General features: G+C 43.9%; 1 protein-coding gene across 2 annotated transcripts; it reads left to right on the top strand.

Annotated features, from left to right (window-relative positions):
- The first annotated feature begins 214 nt into the window (after window positions 1-214).
- On the top strand, window positions 215-2565 carry LOC119286624 (cyclin-D5-1-like). Of its 2 annotated transcripts, XM_037566032.1 has the most exons (5): window positions 215-649; window positions 749-835; window positions 943-1258; window positions 1335-1468; window positions 1560-2541. In XM_037566032.1, the coding sequence occupies exons 1-5, from the start codon at window positions 368-370 to the stop codon at window positions 1752-1754; spliced, it is 1014 nt and encodes a 337-aa protein (XP_037421929.1). In that variant the 5' UTR covers window positions 215-367; the 3' UTR covers window positions 1755-2541. The 2 variants fall into 2 exon arrangements, with proteins under 2 accessions (XP_037421929.1, XP_037421928.1); XM_037566031.1 differs by having other exon boundaries at window positions 943-1468; window positions 1560-2565.
- Window positions 2566-20399: the final 17834 nt, after the last annotated feature.

A 20399-nucleotide genomic window follows, 5' to 3' on the forward strand; every position in this document is an offset into this window, starting at 1 on the left:
ACTCCCGAGTCTTTTAGACCACTTTCAATGCAAAGGTGCTTAGATGAGGTGCTAAGTGCATTAAATAGCTTAACAACTCAATTTCTCAATGTACTTAAAAAACTCAATTTCTCGATGCATGGGTGCTTAATTTTTGTTGTTGTTAATCTCAATTTATTTAATGATTTACCACCTAAACTTTTTTCATGCATCGGTCAACTATATAAAGCGGCCACCTCGCCCTGCCTTCTCCCCCCTTCTCCACTCCCACTGCCAGCTCCGGCGGCCTTTCCCCGTCCGGATCCTAACCCTCATGGTACTTTGACAAAGCCCACCAGTGCTACCGTCCGGCGGAGTGTACATAACGGAAGCACGGAGCGGATCGAGAATGGAAGCCGAGGACTACGCGGCCGGGTGCTGCTTCTCCCTCATGTGCCAAGAGGACGGCGCCGACCTCGGCGACGGCCTCGCCGACGACGACGCCGGCAAGCTGCTGCTGGTGTACAGTGCCGGCGACGATAACGGCGGCGAGGAGGAAGACGAGGAGGGGTACTTGGACCACCTGGTGTCCAAGGAGAGCAGCTTCTGCTCCGTCGATCCGTCGTCTTCCATGGCGTCCGAGGACTGGTTCCAGTGCGCGCGGCGCCACACCGTCCGGTGGATCCTTGAGGTGAACCATCGATCCAACAGACGCGTCTATATATCTGCATCCGTTGGTTTTTTGATGGTGAAACAGAGCCCCTGACATCTCTCGCCGGCGCCATTGCAGACGCGCGGGCACTTCGGGTTCTCCCACCGCACGGCGTACGTGGCGATTGCCTACTTCGACCGCTTCTCCCTCCGGCGATGCGTCGACGTACGTCCACAATCGCCATCCATTGATCCCACTTAGCTTCCTCTGTTTCTTGAACCACGCGGAGACCGGTCACTGATTCTTTGGTTCGTGTGCGTGCGTGCGTGCAGAGGTCGGTGATGCCGTGGGCGGCGCGGCTGTTGGCCATCGCGTGCGTGTCGCTGGCGGCGAAGATGGATGAGTGCCAGGCGCCGGCGCTGTCGGAGTTCCGCGCCGACGACGACTACGATTTCAGCTGCGACTCCATCCGCCGCATGGAGATGCTCGTGCTCTCCACGCTCGACTGGCGGATGGGCGCGGTCACGCCCTTCGACTACCTCCCCTGCCTCTCCTCCAGGCTCCGGCGATTCAACGGCGGCGGCCGCGGAGGTGGCGGCGGCCTCATCGCCGTCAAGGCCGCCGCCCTCATCTTCTCCGCCGCCGAAGGTTGGTTACTTGACAACCACATCGATCCATGGACCGTGCTCTGCTTGTATCAACTGACCGTGCTCTGTTCTTGCAGTGGCGAGCGTGCTCGACCACCGGCCGTCCACCGTGGCCGCCGTCGCCGTCTTGGCGGCCACCCACGGCACGCTCACGAGGGAGCCACTGGAATCCAAGATCAGCAGCCTCTCCCCGACCTGCCTCCTCGAGAAGGTGACTTGCTCGTCCTCGTCCACCATACTCAAAGCTCCTTCCAGTGGGTCGTCAAACCAGTTCGCCTGACGGCCGATGTTGTTGTGCGCAGGAGGATGTATATGCCTGCTACACCATGATGCTGCGCGATCCGTCGTCGCCGAGCAAGGCGGCCAAGAGATCGGCGTCCGACCGGGGCGACGCCGACAGTACATACGCGCGCCTGGACGCCGCCTCCTTCTCCGTCGCGGCGGCGATGAACAACAACAAGAGGGTGAGGCTGGAGCTGCCGGCCGTCCACCGGTGATCCAAGCCCGCGCTTGTTTTTCCCTAGGTGTCCAGCCGCGCGGCCGGAGCTTCATCCATTAGTTGGTCGTCGCAGCAGTTGCAACTCCGGCCGTTTTCACCCACGATTTCCTTCCCATTTCTCTAGATTTTTTTAGTTCTTTGATGATCGGCGCACCGCCAAACAACCGGTTATTGGCAGTGCGGCCGGATTGGATTGGTTTGATTCCCGCGTGCCATCGAGTGGAGACAAGAAGAAGGAAAAGAACAAAAAAATAATCAAGAAGGTGGCGAGCTCGATGATGCCCGAGCTTTCCTACGGAGAGGAGAGCGTAAAGCGGCGCAGGATCGGAGGGAAAGCTTGGCTGGCCGGCTGCAAAGTTGCACGTCGGATTCCACTCCACTTCCCGGGAGGCGGCAGCGGCGGCGGCGGCGGCAGCTGGCTGGTGTAGTGTAGGCGTAGAGAATAAATATCTCTGAATTCATATGGAGGATGTAGAACGGTGGTGGTGGGCGGTGCTGTTGTTGTTGCAAGTTGCAAGCAAAGCAAGTACCATGGTCCATTGCTCCTTGAAAATTCTGATTTGGTTCAAAGGCGGGCTAGGCCTTTTGCTTCCTTCCCCACCCCTGCTCAAAGTGGGCGCGCACACATGTACCAGTGGTGGTGGTGGTGGTGGTGGTGGAGGCTGCTCGCAGAGCAGCGCTGCACTTGCATGTGGTTTTTAGCGGTTCATTCTGCTACGTACTGCTTACTGAACTGGCTTTTGTAATCCCTGTTCGTTTTGGAAAGATGGCTGGTACGAGAATAATCCACGCATGCAATTCTTCGCCTCTCTCTTTGTTCGTATGTGCGTAGCTCTACATCTTGTATACCCTCCGTTTTTTAAGACAACAAGGATGTATCGACGACACGGAACCTGAAATTTCGAGCAGTTCAAAAATCACATTTCAAAGTTTTGAAAAAATATGGAAAAATACACATGCACGTAGCGATGGTGTCTACAAGTGTGTAAGTTTTCATTATGAAATGCGTTGTTATGTGATCTACACAAAAATAACAAAATCATGGACTTTTTAGTGAATGATACATGTGCTAAAATACATGATTTTTTTGTATAGCTCACATCATAATGTATTTCACCATGAAACTTTACACAGATGTGGAAAACATACCTAGAGGTGTAATTTTTTCAGAATTTTTTAAATTACCAAGATTTGATTTTTGAATTTTTGAAATTCCAGGCTCCATGAGCTCGAGCTCCATTAGCAATTTCCTTATATCAACATTTTATAACAATACGACGGATGAACCAATAGAGACGTCGAGGATGCACACGACCAAATTATTATTGAAAAAAAACACAGTGACCAAGTTCCGTTGCTGCGGTGGGTATCACCATGGGGAAGCGGTCTTGAGCCCTCACATTTGGAGAACAACCTTCACATGTCGTTGTTTTCGATTTCAATCACTGAAGGCCAAATTAGAAACTCTCAACCTAGATAGAAGGTTCAAGTGTCGTATGGAGGTCGGCATTTCTTGGTTCAACCAAATAAAGACCACACATAGGGTTTTCACAACCCAAAGCTCAAGAACCCATAGCTTGGTATCATTATCAAAACTAAAGCCCCAACATTGTCATCCCTACATGCCAAGTGTTAGTGTCCTGAATTAGGAGGTGTTGCCACATCGGTCCGCCAGCTATGGGCCGGGCCGAGGACCCACCGAAGACTGATGAATGAGCCATGTTCGCCCTGGCACTCGGTGTAATCAAGATGAAGATCTCTAGGAGGCTTGGCGTATACTTCAAGCATATTTTAATAGTCGGCATGTTTATCCCTCCATTGTAACCGGCATTGTAAACCCTAGGTACCCTTGGCGTCTATATAAGTCGTGGGTTTAGTCCATAGAGGCATACACATTCACCTTTGCAAGGTTTAGAGCTTACACAATACTCATATGATCTCGATGTAGATCAATTTGTACTCTCTGCCCCATCATCATCAAATTTTTTATTATTGCTCGCTAGTATATTATGCCATTGATATGAGTGGATATAATTAATAAGAGTTGTCATTTGCATGGTTAGTTATAATCTTTGGTGAATACCTGGGTATTATTTAAGCATATATATGGATACAAGAACAAAAGAGTTCGTCAAAGTTTTTCTTTGTCACTTTAAGTTTGTCAACTGAATTGCTTAAGGACAAGCAATGAGTTAAACTTGGGGGAGTTGATACGTATCCATCGTATCTACTTTTCCAAACACTTTTGCTCTTGTTTTGAACTCTAATTGGCATGATTTCAATGAAACTAACCCGAACAGACGTTGTTTTTAGCAGAACTACCATGTTGTTGTTTTTGTGCAGAAATAGAAGTTCCCGGAATTGGACAAAACTTTTTGGAGATTCATTTTGGAACAAAATAAAATACTGGAGCAAACACCCACTGGTGGGGGGCCTGCTGCCCACTAGGCACCAGGGCGCGCCACTGATGTCTACTGCACAACCTTCTTCTTGTAGACACGTGTTGGGCCTCCAAGCGGAGAGTTTTCTAGGACTAGCAATTTTCTCTCAAGTGGATGACCTAAGGTTTATCAATCCGTAGGAGGCATATGATGAAGATGGTCTCTCTCAAACAACCCTGCAACCAAATAACAAAGAGTCTCTTGTGTCCCCAACACATCCAATACAATGGTAAATTGTATAGGTCCACTAGTTCGGCAAAGAGATAGTGATGATACAAATGTAATATGGATAGTAGATATAGGTTTTTGTAATATGAAAATATAAAAATAGCAAGGTAACTAGTGGCAAAAGTGAGCAAAAACGGTATTGCAATGCTTGGAAACAAGGCCTAGGGTTCATACTTTCACTAGTGCAAAGTCTCTCAACAATGATAACATAATTAAATTATATGGAAATCCCTCAACATGCGACAAAGAATCACTCCAAAGTTTCTATCGGAGAACGTGGGACGAAAACATGCATCAACCCCTATGCATAGATTACCCCAATGTCACCTCGAGGATCCGCGAGTTGAGTACCAAAACATACATCAAGTGAATCAATAGAACATCCCATTGTCAACACAGATATCCCATCGCAAGACATATATACATCAAGTGTTGTCAAATCCAATACTCAATCCAACATAACGAAACCTCAGAGAGCAAGACTCAATTCATCACAAGAAGGTAGAGGGGGAGAAACACCATATGATTCAACTATAGTAACAAAGCTCACGGTACATCAAGATCGTGCCAAATCAAGAACATGAGAGAGAGAGAGAGAGATCAAGCACATAGCTACTGGTACATACCCTCAGCCCCGAGGGTGAACTACTCCCTCCTCATCATGGAGACCGCCGGGATGATGAAGATGGCCTCCGGTGATGATTTCCCGCTCCGGCACGGTGTCGGAACGGGCTCCCGATTGGTTTTTCTTGTCTACATAGGCTTGCGGCAGCGGAACTTCCGATCTAGGTTTCTTTCCAGAGGTTTCTATATTTATAAGAATTTATGGCATCGGAAACAAGTCAGCAGGGTGCCCAAGGGGCCCACAATCCCTCAAGGCACGCTCTGGGTGTAGGGCGCACCCCTTACTTGTGGACTCCTCGGGACTCTTCCGGTCCAGCTCCGGTACTTCACGGGTCTCTTTTGGTCCATAAAAACACCATAAATTTTCAGCCCATTTTGAGAAATTTTATTTCTGCACAAAAAATGACACCACGGTAGTTTTGCTGAAAACAACGTCAGTCCGGGTTAGTTCTAATAAAATCATAGCAAAACCATATAAAATTGTGGCAAACATGGCATGAATACTTCATAAATTATAGATACTTTGGAGACGTATCAGCATAAGCAAGCTTAATTCCCGCTCGTCCTTGAGTAGGTAAATGATAAAAGAAAGAATTTATGAAGTGTGGATGCTACCTAACATATTTATCAATGTAATCTTCTTTATTGTGGCATGAATGTTCAGATCCATGAGATTCAAAACAAAAGTTTAATATTGACATAAAAACAATAATACTTCAAGCATACTAATAAAGCAATCATGTCTTCTCAAAGTATCATGACCAAAGAAAGTTATCCCTACAAACTCATATAGTCTGGCTCTGCTCTATCTTCATCACACAAAGTATTTCATCATGCACAACCCCGATGACAAGCTAACCAATTGTTTCATACTTTTAATGTTCTCAAGCTTTTTCAATTTTCACGCAATACATGAGCGTGAGCCATGGATATAGCACTATAGGTGGAATAGAGTATGATAGAGGTTGTGAGGAGAAGACTAAAAGGAGAAAGTCTCACATCAGCTAGGAAAATTAATGGGCTATGGAGATGCCCATCAATTGATATCGATGCAAGTGAGTAGGGATTGCCATGCAATAGATGCACTAGAGCTATAAGTTTATGAAATCTCAAAAAGAAACTAAGTGGGTGTGCATCCAATTGCTTGCTCACGAAGACCTAGGGCAATTTGAGGAAGCCTATCATTGGAATATACAAGCCAAGTTCTATAATGAAAAATTCCCACTAGTATATGAAAGTGATAAATAAGGAGACTCTCTATCATGAAGAACATGGTGCTACTATGAAGCACAAGTGTGGTAAAAGGATATTAACATTGTCCCTTCTTTCTTTTTCTCTCATTTTTTTGGTGGGCTTCTTTGGCCTCTTTTATTTTTTGTGGGCTTCTTTGACCTCTTTTATTTTTTTTATAAAGCCGGAGACTCATCCCAACTTGTGAGGGAATCATAGCTTCCATCATCCTTTCCTCACATGGGACAATGCTCTAATAATGATGGTCATCACACTTTTATTTACTTACAACTCAAGAATTACAACTCGATACTAGAACAAAATATGATTCTATATGAATGCCTCTGGCGGTGTACCTGGAGTGCAATGATCAAGTGTGACATGTATAAAAAAATATGAGCGGTGGCCAAGCCACAAATACTATGTCGACTATATGATCATGCAAAGCAATATGATAATGATGGTATGTGTCATAACAAAATGGAACGATGGAAGTTGCATGGCAATATATCTCGGAATGGCTATGGAAATGCCATAATAGGTAGGTATGGTGGCTGTTTTGAGGAAGGGTATATGGTGGGTTTAATGCACCTGCGAAAGTTGTGCAGTACTAGAGAGGCTAGCAATGGCGGAAGGGTGAGAGGGCGTATAATCCATGGACTCAACATTAGTCATAAAGAACTCACATAATTATTGCAAAAATTTATTAGCCATTGAAACAAAGTACTACACGCATGCTCCTAGGGGGTAGATTGGTAGGAAAAGACCATCGCTCATCCCCGACCGCCACTCATAAGGAAGACAATCAAAAAATAAATCATGCTCCGACTTCATCACATAACGGTTCACCATACGTGCATGCTTCGGGAATCACAAACCTTAACACAAGTATTTTTACCAATCCACAATTACTCACTAGCATGACTCTAATATCACCATCTTTATATCTCAAAAAATGCAAGGAATCAAACTTCTCATATTATTCAATGCTCTTAAATGAAAGTTTTTATTATATCCATCTTGAATACCCATCATATTGAGACAAATTTTATAACACATGCATGTTACCATTACTATTTATAAGACTCTCAAAAAGATATAAGTGAAGCATGAGAGTAAATGACAAACTACTCCAAAAAGATATGAGTGAAGATCAATGAGTAGTCAAATAATTATGTAGCTATGTGAGGACTCTCTCTCATTTAAAATTTTATATCTTAGTATTTTATTCAAACAGCAAGCAAAATAAAATAAAATGACATTCTAAGGATAGCACATATCATGTGAAGAAGCAAAAACTTAGGCTCAACCAAAACTGACCGACATTGTTGAAGAAGAAAGGCGGGATGCCAACCAGGGCATCCCCAAGCTTACATGCTTGAGACTTCTTGAAATATTATTCTGGGATGCCTTGGGCATCCACAAGCTTGAGCTCTCATGTCTCCTTAATTCCTTTTATATCACGGTTACCCTACTTCATCCACACAAAACTCAACAAGAACTCGTGAGATAAGTTAGTATAAATCAATGCAAAACCTTATCATTCTCTACTGTAGAAAATCACTAAAATTATAATTTGACATTGCATACAAAATGCCTCTGCATATATAATACTCCTATCCTCAAATATAATCATTGAACGAGCAAACATAAGCAAACAATGCAAACATAACAGCAATCTGTCTAAACAGAACAGTCTGTAAAGTATGCAAGAGGAATCATACTTCCCTAACTCCAAAAATTCTGAAAAATTACCCCACTGTACACAATTTGTTGTTACTCATTGTGTAAAAATTTCAAGATTTTATCATGTTCTGAGTATTCACGAATATTCAGACAATGATAGAAATCTTTCTGTTTTCAAAGCAACAACATATAATAAGCATGGTAAAGGCTATACTTGACCTTTTTATTGAACTAAAAGATGAAAAACATTACTCTAAATAATAGGAAAATACTAATAAAATAAAATGACGCACCAAGCAAAACTCATATCATGTGACGAATAAAAATATAGCTCCAAGTGAGGTTACCGATAATGTTGGAGATGAAAGAGGGGATACCTTCCTGGGAATCCGCAAGCTTAGTTGCTTGGGTATTCATTGAATTATCTTGGGGTGCCTTGGGCATCCCCAAGATTAGGGTATTCACACTCCTTATTCTCCTCGTATCCGTATCTCACCCAAAACTTGAAAACTTCAATCACACAAAACTCAACAGAAAACGCGTAAGCTCCATTAGTATAATAAAGTAAATCACCACTTTGGTACTATTGTGAACTCATTCTAAATTTACATTGGTGTTATATCTAATGTATTCCAACTTCTCCATGGTTCATACACTCCGATACTACCCATAGATTCATCAAAATAAGCAAACAATACAATGAAAATAGAATATGTCAAAAACAGAACTGTCTGTAGCAATCTGGAAACTTCGTATACTTCTGTGACTCCAAACATTCTGAAAAATTAGGAAAACATAGGCAATTTGCATATCAATCATGTATAATTCAGAATTTTATCATGCTCTAGTGAATTTAAATAATTCTGTTATTGGAAGCAAATGTTTCTGTTTTTGCACAATATCAAGTCAACTATCACCCTCACTACCCAAAGGCTTTACTTGGCACTTTATTGAAACAAAATCTATAAAAATGATTACACCAATATCTTAATCATGTGTACACACAAAAACAGTAGGGGTAAATGTTGGGTTGTCCCCCAACAAGTGCTTTTCTTTAATGCCTTTCTAGCTAGGCATGATGATTTCAATGATGCTCACATAAAAGATAAGAATTGAAACACAAAGAGAGCATCATGAAGCATATGACTAGCACATTCAAGCCTAACCCACTTCCTATGCATAGGGATTTTGTGAGCAAACAAATTATGGGAACAAGAATCAACTAGCATAGGAAGGCAAAACAAGCAAAACTTCAAGATTTTCATCACATAGAGAGGAAACTCGATATTATTGCAATATATAAAAGCGTATGTTCCTCTATCATAATAATTTTCAGTGGCATCATGAATGAATTCAACAATATAACCATCACATAAAGCATTATTTTTATGATGCACAAGTATAGAAATTTTACTACTCTCCACATAAGCAAAATTCTTCTCATTCGGAATAGTGGGAGTATCATAAGAAACTCGAATACTATAAATTGTTTCCACATTAAAAGAGTAATGTTAAGAAAAAAGGTAATCATAATTATGACAATTTTTATAAATATAACCATCACTACTTTTTATAACATAAGTGTCATCACAATAATCATCATAAGTAGCAACTTTGTTCTCATCAAAATCAATTGAAACCTCTTCCAAGATAGTGGACTCATTACTAAATAAAGTCATGACCTCTCCAAATCCACTTTTACCATTATAATAAAATTCAAACCCCTCCAAAATAGTTGGATAATTATTATCTAAAGTTTACACTCTTCCAAACTCACTTTCATAAATATTGCAATCATCATAAATAGGAGGCATGCTATCATCATAATAAATTTGCACATCAAAACTTGGGGTACTAAAAATATAATCTTCGTCAAGCATAGCATCCACAAGCTTGGGACAAACATTAATTGCAGCAAATAAATTCTCAAACATGTCATTCTCATCAAACATAGCATCCCCAAGCTTGTGGCTTTGCATATCATAAGCATATTCACTCTCAGCATTAATAGTATGAATAGCACCAATAGTATAGCAATTATTATCATCACAATTTTCTAAGTTGGTGCCAAAAGATTTTCAAGATCATTAGAGGTATCATTATTTTCCCAATTATAATCATCACAATGAGTAATAGGCATAACAAAATCATCCTCAATAGTTTCTTCGAACATTGTACCATAAGACAAAGAATCAATATCATCATCAAGTATATCATCTTCCACATTTATTTTTGGTTCATTCTCATGAGGAATAACAATAGTGGGAGCAACATCATTTGGGAGTGATACCTTTTTACCTTTGCTTCTCCGTCTTTTCTTTTTCTTGTCCACATCATGTGTGGGTTTAAACAACTTTTTGGAGCTCCTTATTGATGAGATTGGTTGCATAGGGAGCTCATTCTCGTAACATGCTTCACATCATTAGTACTTTTATATTCTATTGTTTTCCCATCTTTCTATAGTTGGCAATATAAGCATTTTCCTTGCAATTTACCATGCAAACCACATATATTTCTTTAAGAGTAGTTTCAACATGGTCCGTGAATATGGATGCTTCAAACCAACTATTTTTATGTGACAATTCTTCACACCCCCAAAATAAACAAATTTCATTATAAAGTTCAAGGGTGATAAAGTTATTGCTGTTTTTAGCCACGATTCGATCATGAAAAAGTGTGCATTGGAAATTAAGATGACCAACTCTATTACAAAGTTAACAAGTAATGGGATGAAGAGAGCATAATTTTGTAGCAAATTTATCTATCACCTTAAGCCATCGATTGGTTTCATCATGTTTATGCTTCTTACAAAATCTATCATCCCTATAAGGCATGTCTTCACAAACTCTATTCACTCCACAAAAATTGACATTCTTATAAGAAACTTCTTTATCATGACTAGTGCAATCATCATTAGTATCATGAATATTCACAGCAAGCACACTAACAACATTGCAATCATGTTTATCATTTAAAGATTTAGAGCCAAACATTTTATTGACTTCTTCTTCTAACACTTGAGCACAATTTTCCTTTCCATCATTTTCACGAAAGACATTAAAAAGATGAAGCATATCAGGCAACCTCAATTCCATTTTTTGTAGTTTTTTTATTAACTAAACTAGTGATAAAACAAGAAACTAAAAGATTCAATTGCAAGATCTAAAGATATACCTTCAAGCACTCACCTCCCCGGCAACGGCGCCAGAAAAGAGCTTGATGTCTACCGTCTACTACACAACCTTCTTTTTGTAGACTCGCGTTAGCCCTCCAAGCGCGGAGTTTTGTAGGACAGTAGCAATTTTCCCTCAAGTGGATGACCTAAGGTTTCTCAATCCATGGGAGGCATAGGATGAAGATGGTATCTCTCAAACAACCCCGCAACCAAATAGCAAAGAGTCTCATGTGTCCCCAACACACCCAATACAATGGTAAATTGTATAGGTGCACTAGTTCGGCGAAGAGATGGTGATACAAGTGTAATATGGATGGTAGATATAAGTTTTTGTAATCTGAAAATATAAAAATAGCAAGGTAACTAGTAGCAAAAGTGAGCAAAAACGATATTGCAATGCTTGAAAACAAGGCTTGGGGTTCATACTTTCACTAGTGCAAAGTCTCAACAATGATAACATAATTAAATCATCTGGCAATCCCTCAATGTGCGACAAAGAATCACTCCAAAGTTTCTATCGAAGAACGTAGGACGAAAACATGCATGAGCCCCTATGCATAGATTACCCCAATGTCACCTCAGGAATTCGCGAGTTGACCGCCAAAACATACATCAAGTGAATCAATAGAACATCCCGTTGCCACCACACATAACCATCACAAGACATACATGAAGTGTTCTCAAATCCAATACTCAATCCAACATAATGAAACCTCAAAGAGCAAGACTCAATTCATCACAAGAAGGTAGAGGGGGAGAAACACCATATGATTCGACTATAGTAACAAAGCTCGCGGTACATCAAGATCACGCCAAGTCAAGAACACGAGAGAGAGAGAGAGAGATCAAGAACATAGCTACTGGTAGATACCCTCAGCCCCGGGGGTGAACTACTCCCTCCTCGTCATGGAGACCGCCAGGATGATGAAGACGGCCTCCGGTGATGATTTCCCCCTCCGGCAGGGTGCCGGAACGGGCTCCCGATTGGTTTTTCATGTCTACAGAGGCTTGCGGCGGTGGAACTTCCGATCTAGGGTTCTTTCGGAGGTTTCTATATTTATAAGAATTTTTGGCGTTGGAAACAAGTCAGAAGGGTGCCCGAGGGGCCCACAAGCCCTTAGGGCGCCCCCCTGGCTTGTGGACTCGTCGGGACTCTTCTGGTCGGTGCTTCGGGGGTCTCTTTTGGTCCATAAAAAATCACCGTAAATTTTTAGCCCACTCTGAGAACTTTTATTTCTGCACAAAAAAACGACACCACGGTAGTTCTGCTGAAAACAGCGTCAGTCCGGGTTAGTTCTAAGAAAATCATACCAAAACCATATAAAATTATTGCAAACATGGCATGATTACTCCGTAAATTATAGATACATCAGAGACATATCAGCCACCCCCTCTAGCGCACCTTGGTGGGTAGTGGGCCCCACGAGGCTCCCCTGACCCTAATCTGGATACTATAAATTCCTATTTCCCGAGAAAAAAATAGGAGAGGAAGTTTCATCGTGTTTTATGATACAGAGCCGCCGCCACCTCCTGTTCTTCATCGGGAGGCCAGATCTGTAGTCCGTTCGGGGCTCCAGAGAGGGGGATCTTCCGTCTTCGTCATCATGAACCATCATCCATCACCTATTTCATGATTCTCACCGCTGGGAATGAGTAATTTCTTCGTAGGCTTGCTAGACAGTAATGGGTTGGATGAGATTCATCATGTAATCGAGTTAGTTTTGTTAGGGCTTGATCCCTAGTATCCACTATTTCTGAGATTCATGTTGCTATGACTTTTCTATGCTTAATGCTTGTCACTAGGGCCAGAGTGCCATGATTTCAGATCTGAACTGTTTATGTTTTCATCAATATATTTGTGTTCTTGATCCTACCATGCAAGTTGTATGCACCTATTATGTGTTATGGTCCTCATACCCCAAGGTGACAATAATTGGGATTCTTTTCGATGATTATCGTAATTTGAGGAGTTCATGTATTCACGATGTGTGAATGCTTTGTTCTGGTTCTCTACTAAAAGGAGACCTTAATATCCCTTAGTTTCCTTATGGACCCCTGATACGTCTCCAATGTATATATAATTTTTTTATTGTTCCATGCTATTATATTATCTGTTTTGGATGTTTTATATGCATCACTGGTGCGCGTCGGTCCTAAACAAATGGTTTTTTTACCCCTTTCCGCGATGGCTTTTGGAACCGTCGCAAAGTGAGTGTGTGCGATAGGGTCTCCTTCCCACACAACCCAGAAATCATCGGGGATAGGCCCTCCTGGGACCCAGGCTGGGGCCGCATGTGATCGGGCGAGGCATCGAAACCTAATCATTTCCGTAGGTATGTACATCCCACACGGTAATCCGAGAAAATCATTTCCGTAGGTATGTACATCCCACACAGTGAATTCCAGAAAAACATTTCCACACGGTGAATCACACACAGTCAATCCAAGCAATGCGTTTCCGTTCTTATGTACATCCCACACAGTCAATCCAGGATAAACGTTTCCGTTCGGACGTACATCCCACACAGTTTTATGTGTAGGCTCGTGTGTGAAAGGTGTAACTATCACACATGGTCTTCCTTGGTTAAGTGTTTGCTTTTATCAACTATATCACACACGATTTGATGAAGAAAACTATGTGGCATTGGGCTATCCATCGTAAGCGCTTTTACTGCTAGAACCGTTTGCAAAGATCCATGACACATTTAGCAGGTTTATTAGTTTACAATTAATAATTCCAGTATTACGCAGATTCACATTTCATATCGAACAGCTGTTTGCCAATTTCATATCAGGCACATAAATATATTATAACATCACAGTACGGTAGCTACATGAAAACAACACAGTACAACATATAGCTAGTTCAACTTCATAAGAGCAATATATTCATTTCCCTAATCGAGATCATCCAGGCTCGTCTTATCCACCTCTGCTTTCAGTTCAGTAAGAACCCGTTTTGCACGGGCCAACTGGGAAAGTGCCTCCTCCTTCGCCAACACCATCTTAGCAAAGTCTGATATAAAAAATCTGAGCTCATTCTCCACCTTCAACTTTTTATCCCGTATCTTGAAATATGCTTCAACGTTGACAAGACTTTATCTAAGCCTACGCGTGTTCTCTTCCTCATACATGCTCTAGAGCTTCGTTAGGCACATCTTCAAAGACTGTGGCCACTCTTGATCAACCCACTCCAAGTAAGAATACTTCTGTTCATCCTATAATATTTAAAACTAGATCAGCAACAATTGTAGGGGAAATGGGTTTATAGCAACATAGAAAATCACCAATGCTTATTTTGAAAAATTGAAGAAACATGTTAATTATGACATATCTTCTCAAAAAGAACAATGTGCAAATGAAATAAATGGTACTAAGACAACGACCAAATTCTGGAACATCAGAAGCTATAATTAACTACAACGACGCTACAAGTTCTTACTCATGTACAATAAATAACAAATTGAACATTTTATGAGGAAGGTAAAAATAATTGCAACAGCATAGCGACAGTGTTTGGATGACAGCAAATTGATACTAACACGTGTGTACATGCACAAATTTAGTAACATAGAACTAATAGCACTAAGGCCGTCCACTATGTATGCCAAAACTGGGGTAAAGACAACTTCCTACATCTCGCACCGGTGCCCTGCACTGGCGAGCCGATGCAGCGGAAAAAATCAGGGATCCGGACTCCGGAGCACGTAGTTGCTCCGATGCCCAGTTCCTTCGTGCCATAAAGATTTAGTATTTTACTGATTGGTTGCTCGGATGTGTGGACCAAAGTTGGCTGCACAAACTGCTGAAGCGGTGCCAAATAATTTTCAAATGGCACCGCTGATGAGATGGCAAAAATTTAAGATACTAGGTACAAGCTATGACACTGTCTTAGGATGCGTTTGGTTGAAGGTGTGGTATGAATGGTTTGGGACCGTGAGAGTGTCTGAATCACATCTAACAAATGATTTGTAACAACGAAAGAGGGTCTAACCTTCTCTGCACATGCCAGAAACTTCCTCCCACTGTCCACAAAATCAAACGCAACTAGCTTCATTCATGGAGATTGATGGTGACAACGAGCATATAGATCTTCAGCCACCCCGTTCCATTCGTTGCCACTAATGGTCTTAGGGAGCTACAAGAGGAAGAAATGACTCAAATCGACCTTTGGGTAAAAATCCTTCATTCCAAGTCATAGCCCGAGAGAGAGAAGAGAGGCATAACCAGGTGGTGAAGGAGTAGTCGCCGGAGGAGGAACCGCCGAAGATGTCTTTGAAGAATACCATTGAGGGAGTCCTGGACTAAGGGGTGCTCGGGCGTCTGGCCTGTTGGACATGGGCCAGACTATTGGGCCATGAAGATACAAAATGGAAGACTTTCTCCCATCTCCGGACAGGACTCTTCCTTGCGTGGACGGCAAGCTAGGCGGCCGGATATACTGTTTCCTTTCTATGTAACCGACTTTGTATAACCCTAGTCCCCTCCGGTGTCTATATAAACTGGAGGGTTTAGTCTGTAAGGACAATCATAATCAGATAGGCTAGAATTCTAGGGTTTTATCCATTACGATCTCATGGTAGATCAACTCTTGTAACCCCCATACTCATCAATATTAATCAAGCAGGACGTAGGGTTTTACCTCCATCGAGAGGGCCCGAACTTGGGTAAACATTGTGTTCCATGTCTCCTGTTACCATCAACCTCAGACGCACAGTTCGAGACCCCCAACCCGAGATCCGCCGATTTTGACACCGACATTGGTGCTTTCATTGAGAGTTCCGCTGTGTCACCGCCAAGAGGTTCAATGACCCCGTCAATCATCAACAACAACATTGTCCAGGGAGAAACCTTCCCTCCCGGACAGATCTTCATGTTCGGCGACTTCACTCTGCGGGCCAACTTGCTTGGCCATCTAGAGCAGATCGATAGCTACGACCCTGGCCATCAGGTCAGATTTGGAAACTTGAACTACGTCGTGGACATCCGCGGAGACTTGATCTTCGACGGATTCGAGACCGCGGCAATAGCTGCTCCTTGTCACCACAATCAACATGGCCTAAATCTGTCATCGAACTACACCCAGGAGATAGATCCTACAACTGCTTCGGCTCTAGATCCGGAGCAGGTCACGCCATCCGGGGACAGGAGGCTCAACCCCGCCACGGAGGCCGCAGACTCAGCAGCGTTGGAGCCGCACACAGACCCAACCTCAAGTACGATCTGTATTGCGAGAACCTCGGGCACGATTCCGTCTATAGGTTCCGAAGCATGTGCCTCAGCGCACGATGAGCTTGATCGGGTGTCGATCATTGAATTTAGCTCCGCGGATGTCTTCCGGCACTCGCCCTTAGGCGATGTGCTAAACTCATTGAAAACACTCTCCTTAGCGGTGGACTCACGACCGAATTATATCCAGTTCGAACTAGAGGCTGATGATGAATTTTGCTTCCCACCCCTGCCCACTTAATAGCCACAGTCGAAGACTTAACTGACACGCTCGATTACGACACCGACGACATCGACGGTATGGAGGACGATGCCGGAGAAGAAGAGGCCCAAAACCTGCCGTTTACCGGACGCTGGACGGCCACTTCCTCGTATGGCGTATACATGGTGAATGCACCAAAAGAGAATAGCGGCGATGGCAAGGAAGATCTAGTTGAGGATAAACCTCCCGAGATACAAACAAAGCGCCGACGTCAGCGGCACCGCTCTAAGTCACGCCGCAGCAAAGACAACAACACCGACACAGGAGAAGATAACACTCCGGACGGTGCCGAAGACAATGAAGACCCCGTTGAGGCAACTACCGAACAAAATGAACGGGAAGACGGGCAAGTTAGCCCTGGTGAACAGGCCACACACGAAGTCTCGGAGGACAATAATTATCTTCCACTCTCCGAGGATGAGGCAAGCCTCGGCACTGAGAATTTTATCGTGCCCGAGGAACCTCTCGAGCAGGAGCGCTTCAAGCACCAGCTAATAGCCACCGCAAGGAGCCTGAAAAAGAAGCAGCAACAGCTTCAAGCTGATCAAGACCTGCTCAATGACAGATGGACTAACGTCCTGGAAGCCGAGGAATACGGCCTCAAGCGACCATTCAAAAGTTACCCGAAGCACAAATTATTACCTCAATTCGATGACGTGGTATTGGAGCCCATGCCATCAGCGCACAATGCAGCTGACCGACCACTACGTGGTCGGGACAAAGCGGCAACCCAAGCCGAACACCAGCCTGTGCCACCTCGCCATAAAGACAAAACTGCGCAGAGATACACATATGATCTCCAACAGGGCCTGAAGAATAAAGCAGGTCCGGCCAGATCGATCTATGTATCACGGGGGCATGCCTCGACGCGCGACGACGGCTATCGAGCCAAACATGGCAAGTATACTTACGTCCGGACCAGAAATCGTAGACGGACTCCATCTGAGCTACATCGCGATGTGGCTCGATACAGACGCGCCGCTCACCCACTTTGCTTCACTGACGAAGTAATGGACCACGAATTCCCAGAGGGGTTTAAACCCATAAACATCGAATCATACGATGGAACAACAGATCCCGCGGTATGGATTGAGGACTTTCTTCTCCATATCCACATGGCTCGCGGCGATGATCTCCACGCCATTAAATATCTACCACTAAAACTAAAGGGACCAGCTCGACACTGGTTAAACAGCCTGCTGGAGAACTACGTTGGCAGCTGGGAAGACCTGGAAGACGCCTTTCGTGATAAACTTCCAAGGTACATATGTCCGGCCACCAGATGTCGATGACTTAAGTCACATCATCCAACAGTCCGGACGCCGAAGCCCTTGCGGCCTTCAAACACAGCGTCCGGTATGAATGGCTCGCTCGCCACCTCGGTCAAGAAAAACCAAAATCCATGACAGCCCTTACCGCTCTAATGACCCGCTTTTGTGCGGAAGAGAAGACAGCTGACTCGCTCGTAGGAGCAACAGTGCCAGCGACCCGGGCACTTCCGATGTCCGAGACGGCAAGGGAAAGCCATGACACAATAAAAACACAAGCGTCGTAATAATGACAAAATAACGCAAGACACAACAGTTAACGCCGGATTCAGCGGCTCTAAGCCCGGTCAGCGGATAAAGCCATCCAAGGAAAATAGAGACGGACCATCCAACCTTGATAAGATATTGGACCGGCCCAACTAGATTCATGCCACCCCTGATAAACTAGCTACACATACTAACAAAAGATGTTGGGTCTTCAAACAAGCCGGCAAGCTAAAAGCCGAACACAAGGGGAAGGGACCGTCCAGTGACAGCGGTGACGAAGAGACTCGCCACCCAACACCGGGGCTCAAAAGCAATTCCCCCCGAAGTGAAAACCGTAAATATGATATATGCGATGCACACCCCTACAGGGGAGCACACGCGCGCACTACGGGACATATACGCCATAGAGCGGGTTCCCCCAAAAATTAGACATACCCGTCTTGAAGGATCGGCAGCTGATCATCGATCCAGTTGTCGATGGGTTCCATCTCACGGAAGTCCTTATGGACGGCGGTAGTAGCCTTAATCTATTGTACCAAGACACTGTCAACAAAATGGGCATTGATCCTTCTAGAATCAAACCCACCACAACAATCCTCAAGGGAGCAGTACCCGGCGTAGAAGCTCACTGCACGGGCTCCGTCACACTGGAAGTCGTTTTTGGTTCGCCAAACAACTTCCGAAGCAAGGGCTTGACCTTTGATATTGCCCTGTTCCACAGCGACTACCACACACTAATGGGGCATACCACTTTTGCTCAATTTAATGCGGTCATACTCTACGCCCTCGCAAAACTTAAAATGCCCGCCCCGCATGATGTCATAACAATAAACAAAAATACGGGACACTCCTGCCGTACAGGGGATTGCACTATGGCCATTACAGCCGAAGCACAAAGCGGCCTCGTCAAAGCCGCACAATTCATCAGCTATTAAGCCGCCGGTTCCCATTAAATGGAATCAATCTGTCTCGGAGCAGAATTAGCAGTCCAGCCTCCGTCATTCGCCTCACAATCACGGGAAGTTTATACCGTGCATGCGCAATTATGCACTTAAGATACCCTGGCCATCGGCGGAAGCACAATACGGGCAAGCCTACAAGCACTCCCATTTCCTCCTTTTCATCTCTAACTATTCCTTTTTATCTTATCACATGTGACGCAAAATATCGGTCATCTCACAGACTCTTTCGGAGTTCGGCTTCATACACTTACCCCAAGGTTGTTCCTGTTAAAGGCATTCTTTCACCGAGGCAAGGCGGCGCAGACGTGCGGCAGGAGGTCCAAGTAATTTTGTAGTGTTTTGATCCTATAGAAATGCCTTCTCCCTTAGCCTTCGACCACCGGCATGACAAATGGCCTGGGTCGTGGCATTATTATTTGTAAAATGGCAATTGACATATCAATCCGATCCCTGTGAACATAATCCATGTCCAGCATTCGTTTTTTCCAAAAAAAACAAAAGTTGAATTTCTCCGGTTGTTTCACACTCGCACCTCTGCACGGGTTGCCAGGGGCTCGATATGGGAACAATTGAATTGCCGACAAGTCCGAACAGCTTTATAGCACACTTTGGCGTCGCGAGTTTGGCCTTATATGCATCAGCTCCGAATCATGTCTTTGGTCAATAGTTGGGTTGCTCGGCTCCTGTGCTTACTACCTTACATTCCGCTATATCAGCTGGGGTAGTAAAGGCAGAACTACTGCGATTGTGTCCCGGTTTATCCGGATGAGCACCACAGTAGAGAAAGCCGAAAACTGATTGTCATGATGTGGCGAGAGCTAGTCAACCACATGATGACTTATTAGAATCTTTCGCGATTCCTCCCGTATTGCACGAAGGACCGTTCTTCTGGTCACTCGTGTAACGCACCGTATTCGGATAACTGCGTACATACCAGGGGCTATATCGTAGACCCACTGTCAAACTCCGATGGCTAAGTGAAAATGCTAAAGCCCTATAGTTCGATTGCCTAGTTCGCCGCATTGACACCTCCTTCACGGACCAAGACGTTGGATCAAGAGTGATCAAATGCTTTTCCGAACACCCTTGTATTTTATGTGAGGGGGCTGAAGCCGACGACTGGAAAACTTTTAGATTATACAAAAACGACCGCACAACAGGAGCCACAACTTCTAGGCATAATCTTAAAATATAATAAATTTGTTTTGCAACCTCAATACATTTCACTCAAACATCATCTATTTCGAGCACTGACCCTCTATTAAGCAGGT

The sequence above is a fragment of the Triticum dicoccoides genome, chromosome 4A (genome assembly GCF_002162155.2).
Source record: "Triticum dicoccoides isolate Atlit2015 ecotype Zavitan chromosome 4A, WEW_v2.0, whole genome shotgun sequence".
Taxonomy (NCBI): Eukaryota; Viridiplantae; Streptophyta; class Magnoliopsida; order Poales; family Poaceae; genus Triticum; species Triticum dicoccoides.

Bases quoted from the DNA above. Each gene is read 5' to 3' on its own strand.
- LOC119286624 (XM_037566031.1), top strand. From the start codon at position 368: ATGGAAGCCGAGGACTACGCGGCCGGGTGCTGCTTCTCCCTCATGTGC. The intron at 650-748 runs GTGAACCATCGA...GCGCCATTGCAG, and splicing joins CCGTCCGGTGGATCCTTGAG to ACGCGCGGGCACTTCGGGTT. The intron at 1,469-1,559 runs GTGACTTGCTCG...TGTTGTGCGCAG, and splicing joins CGACCTGCCTCCTCGAGAAG to GAGGATGTATATGCCTGCTA.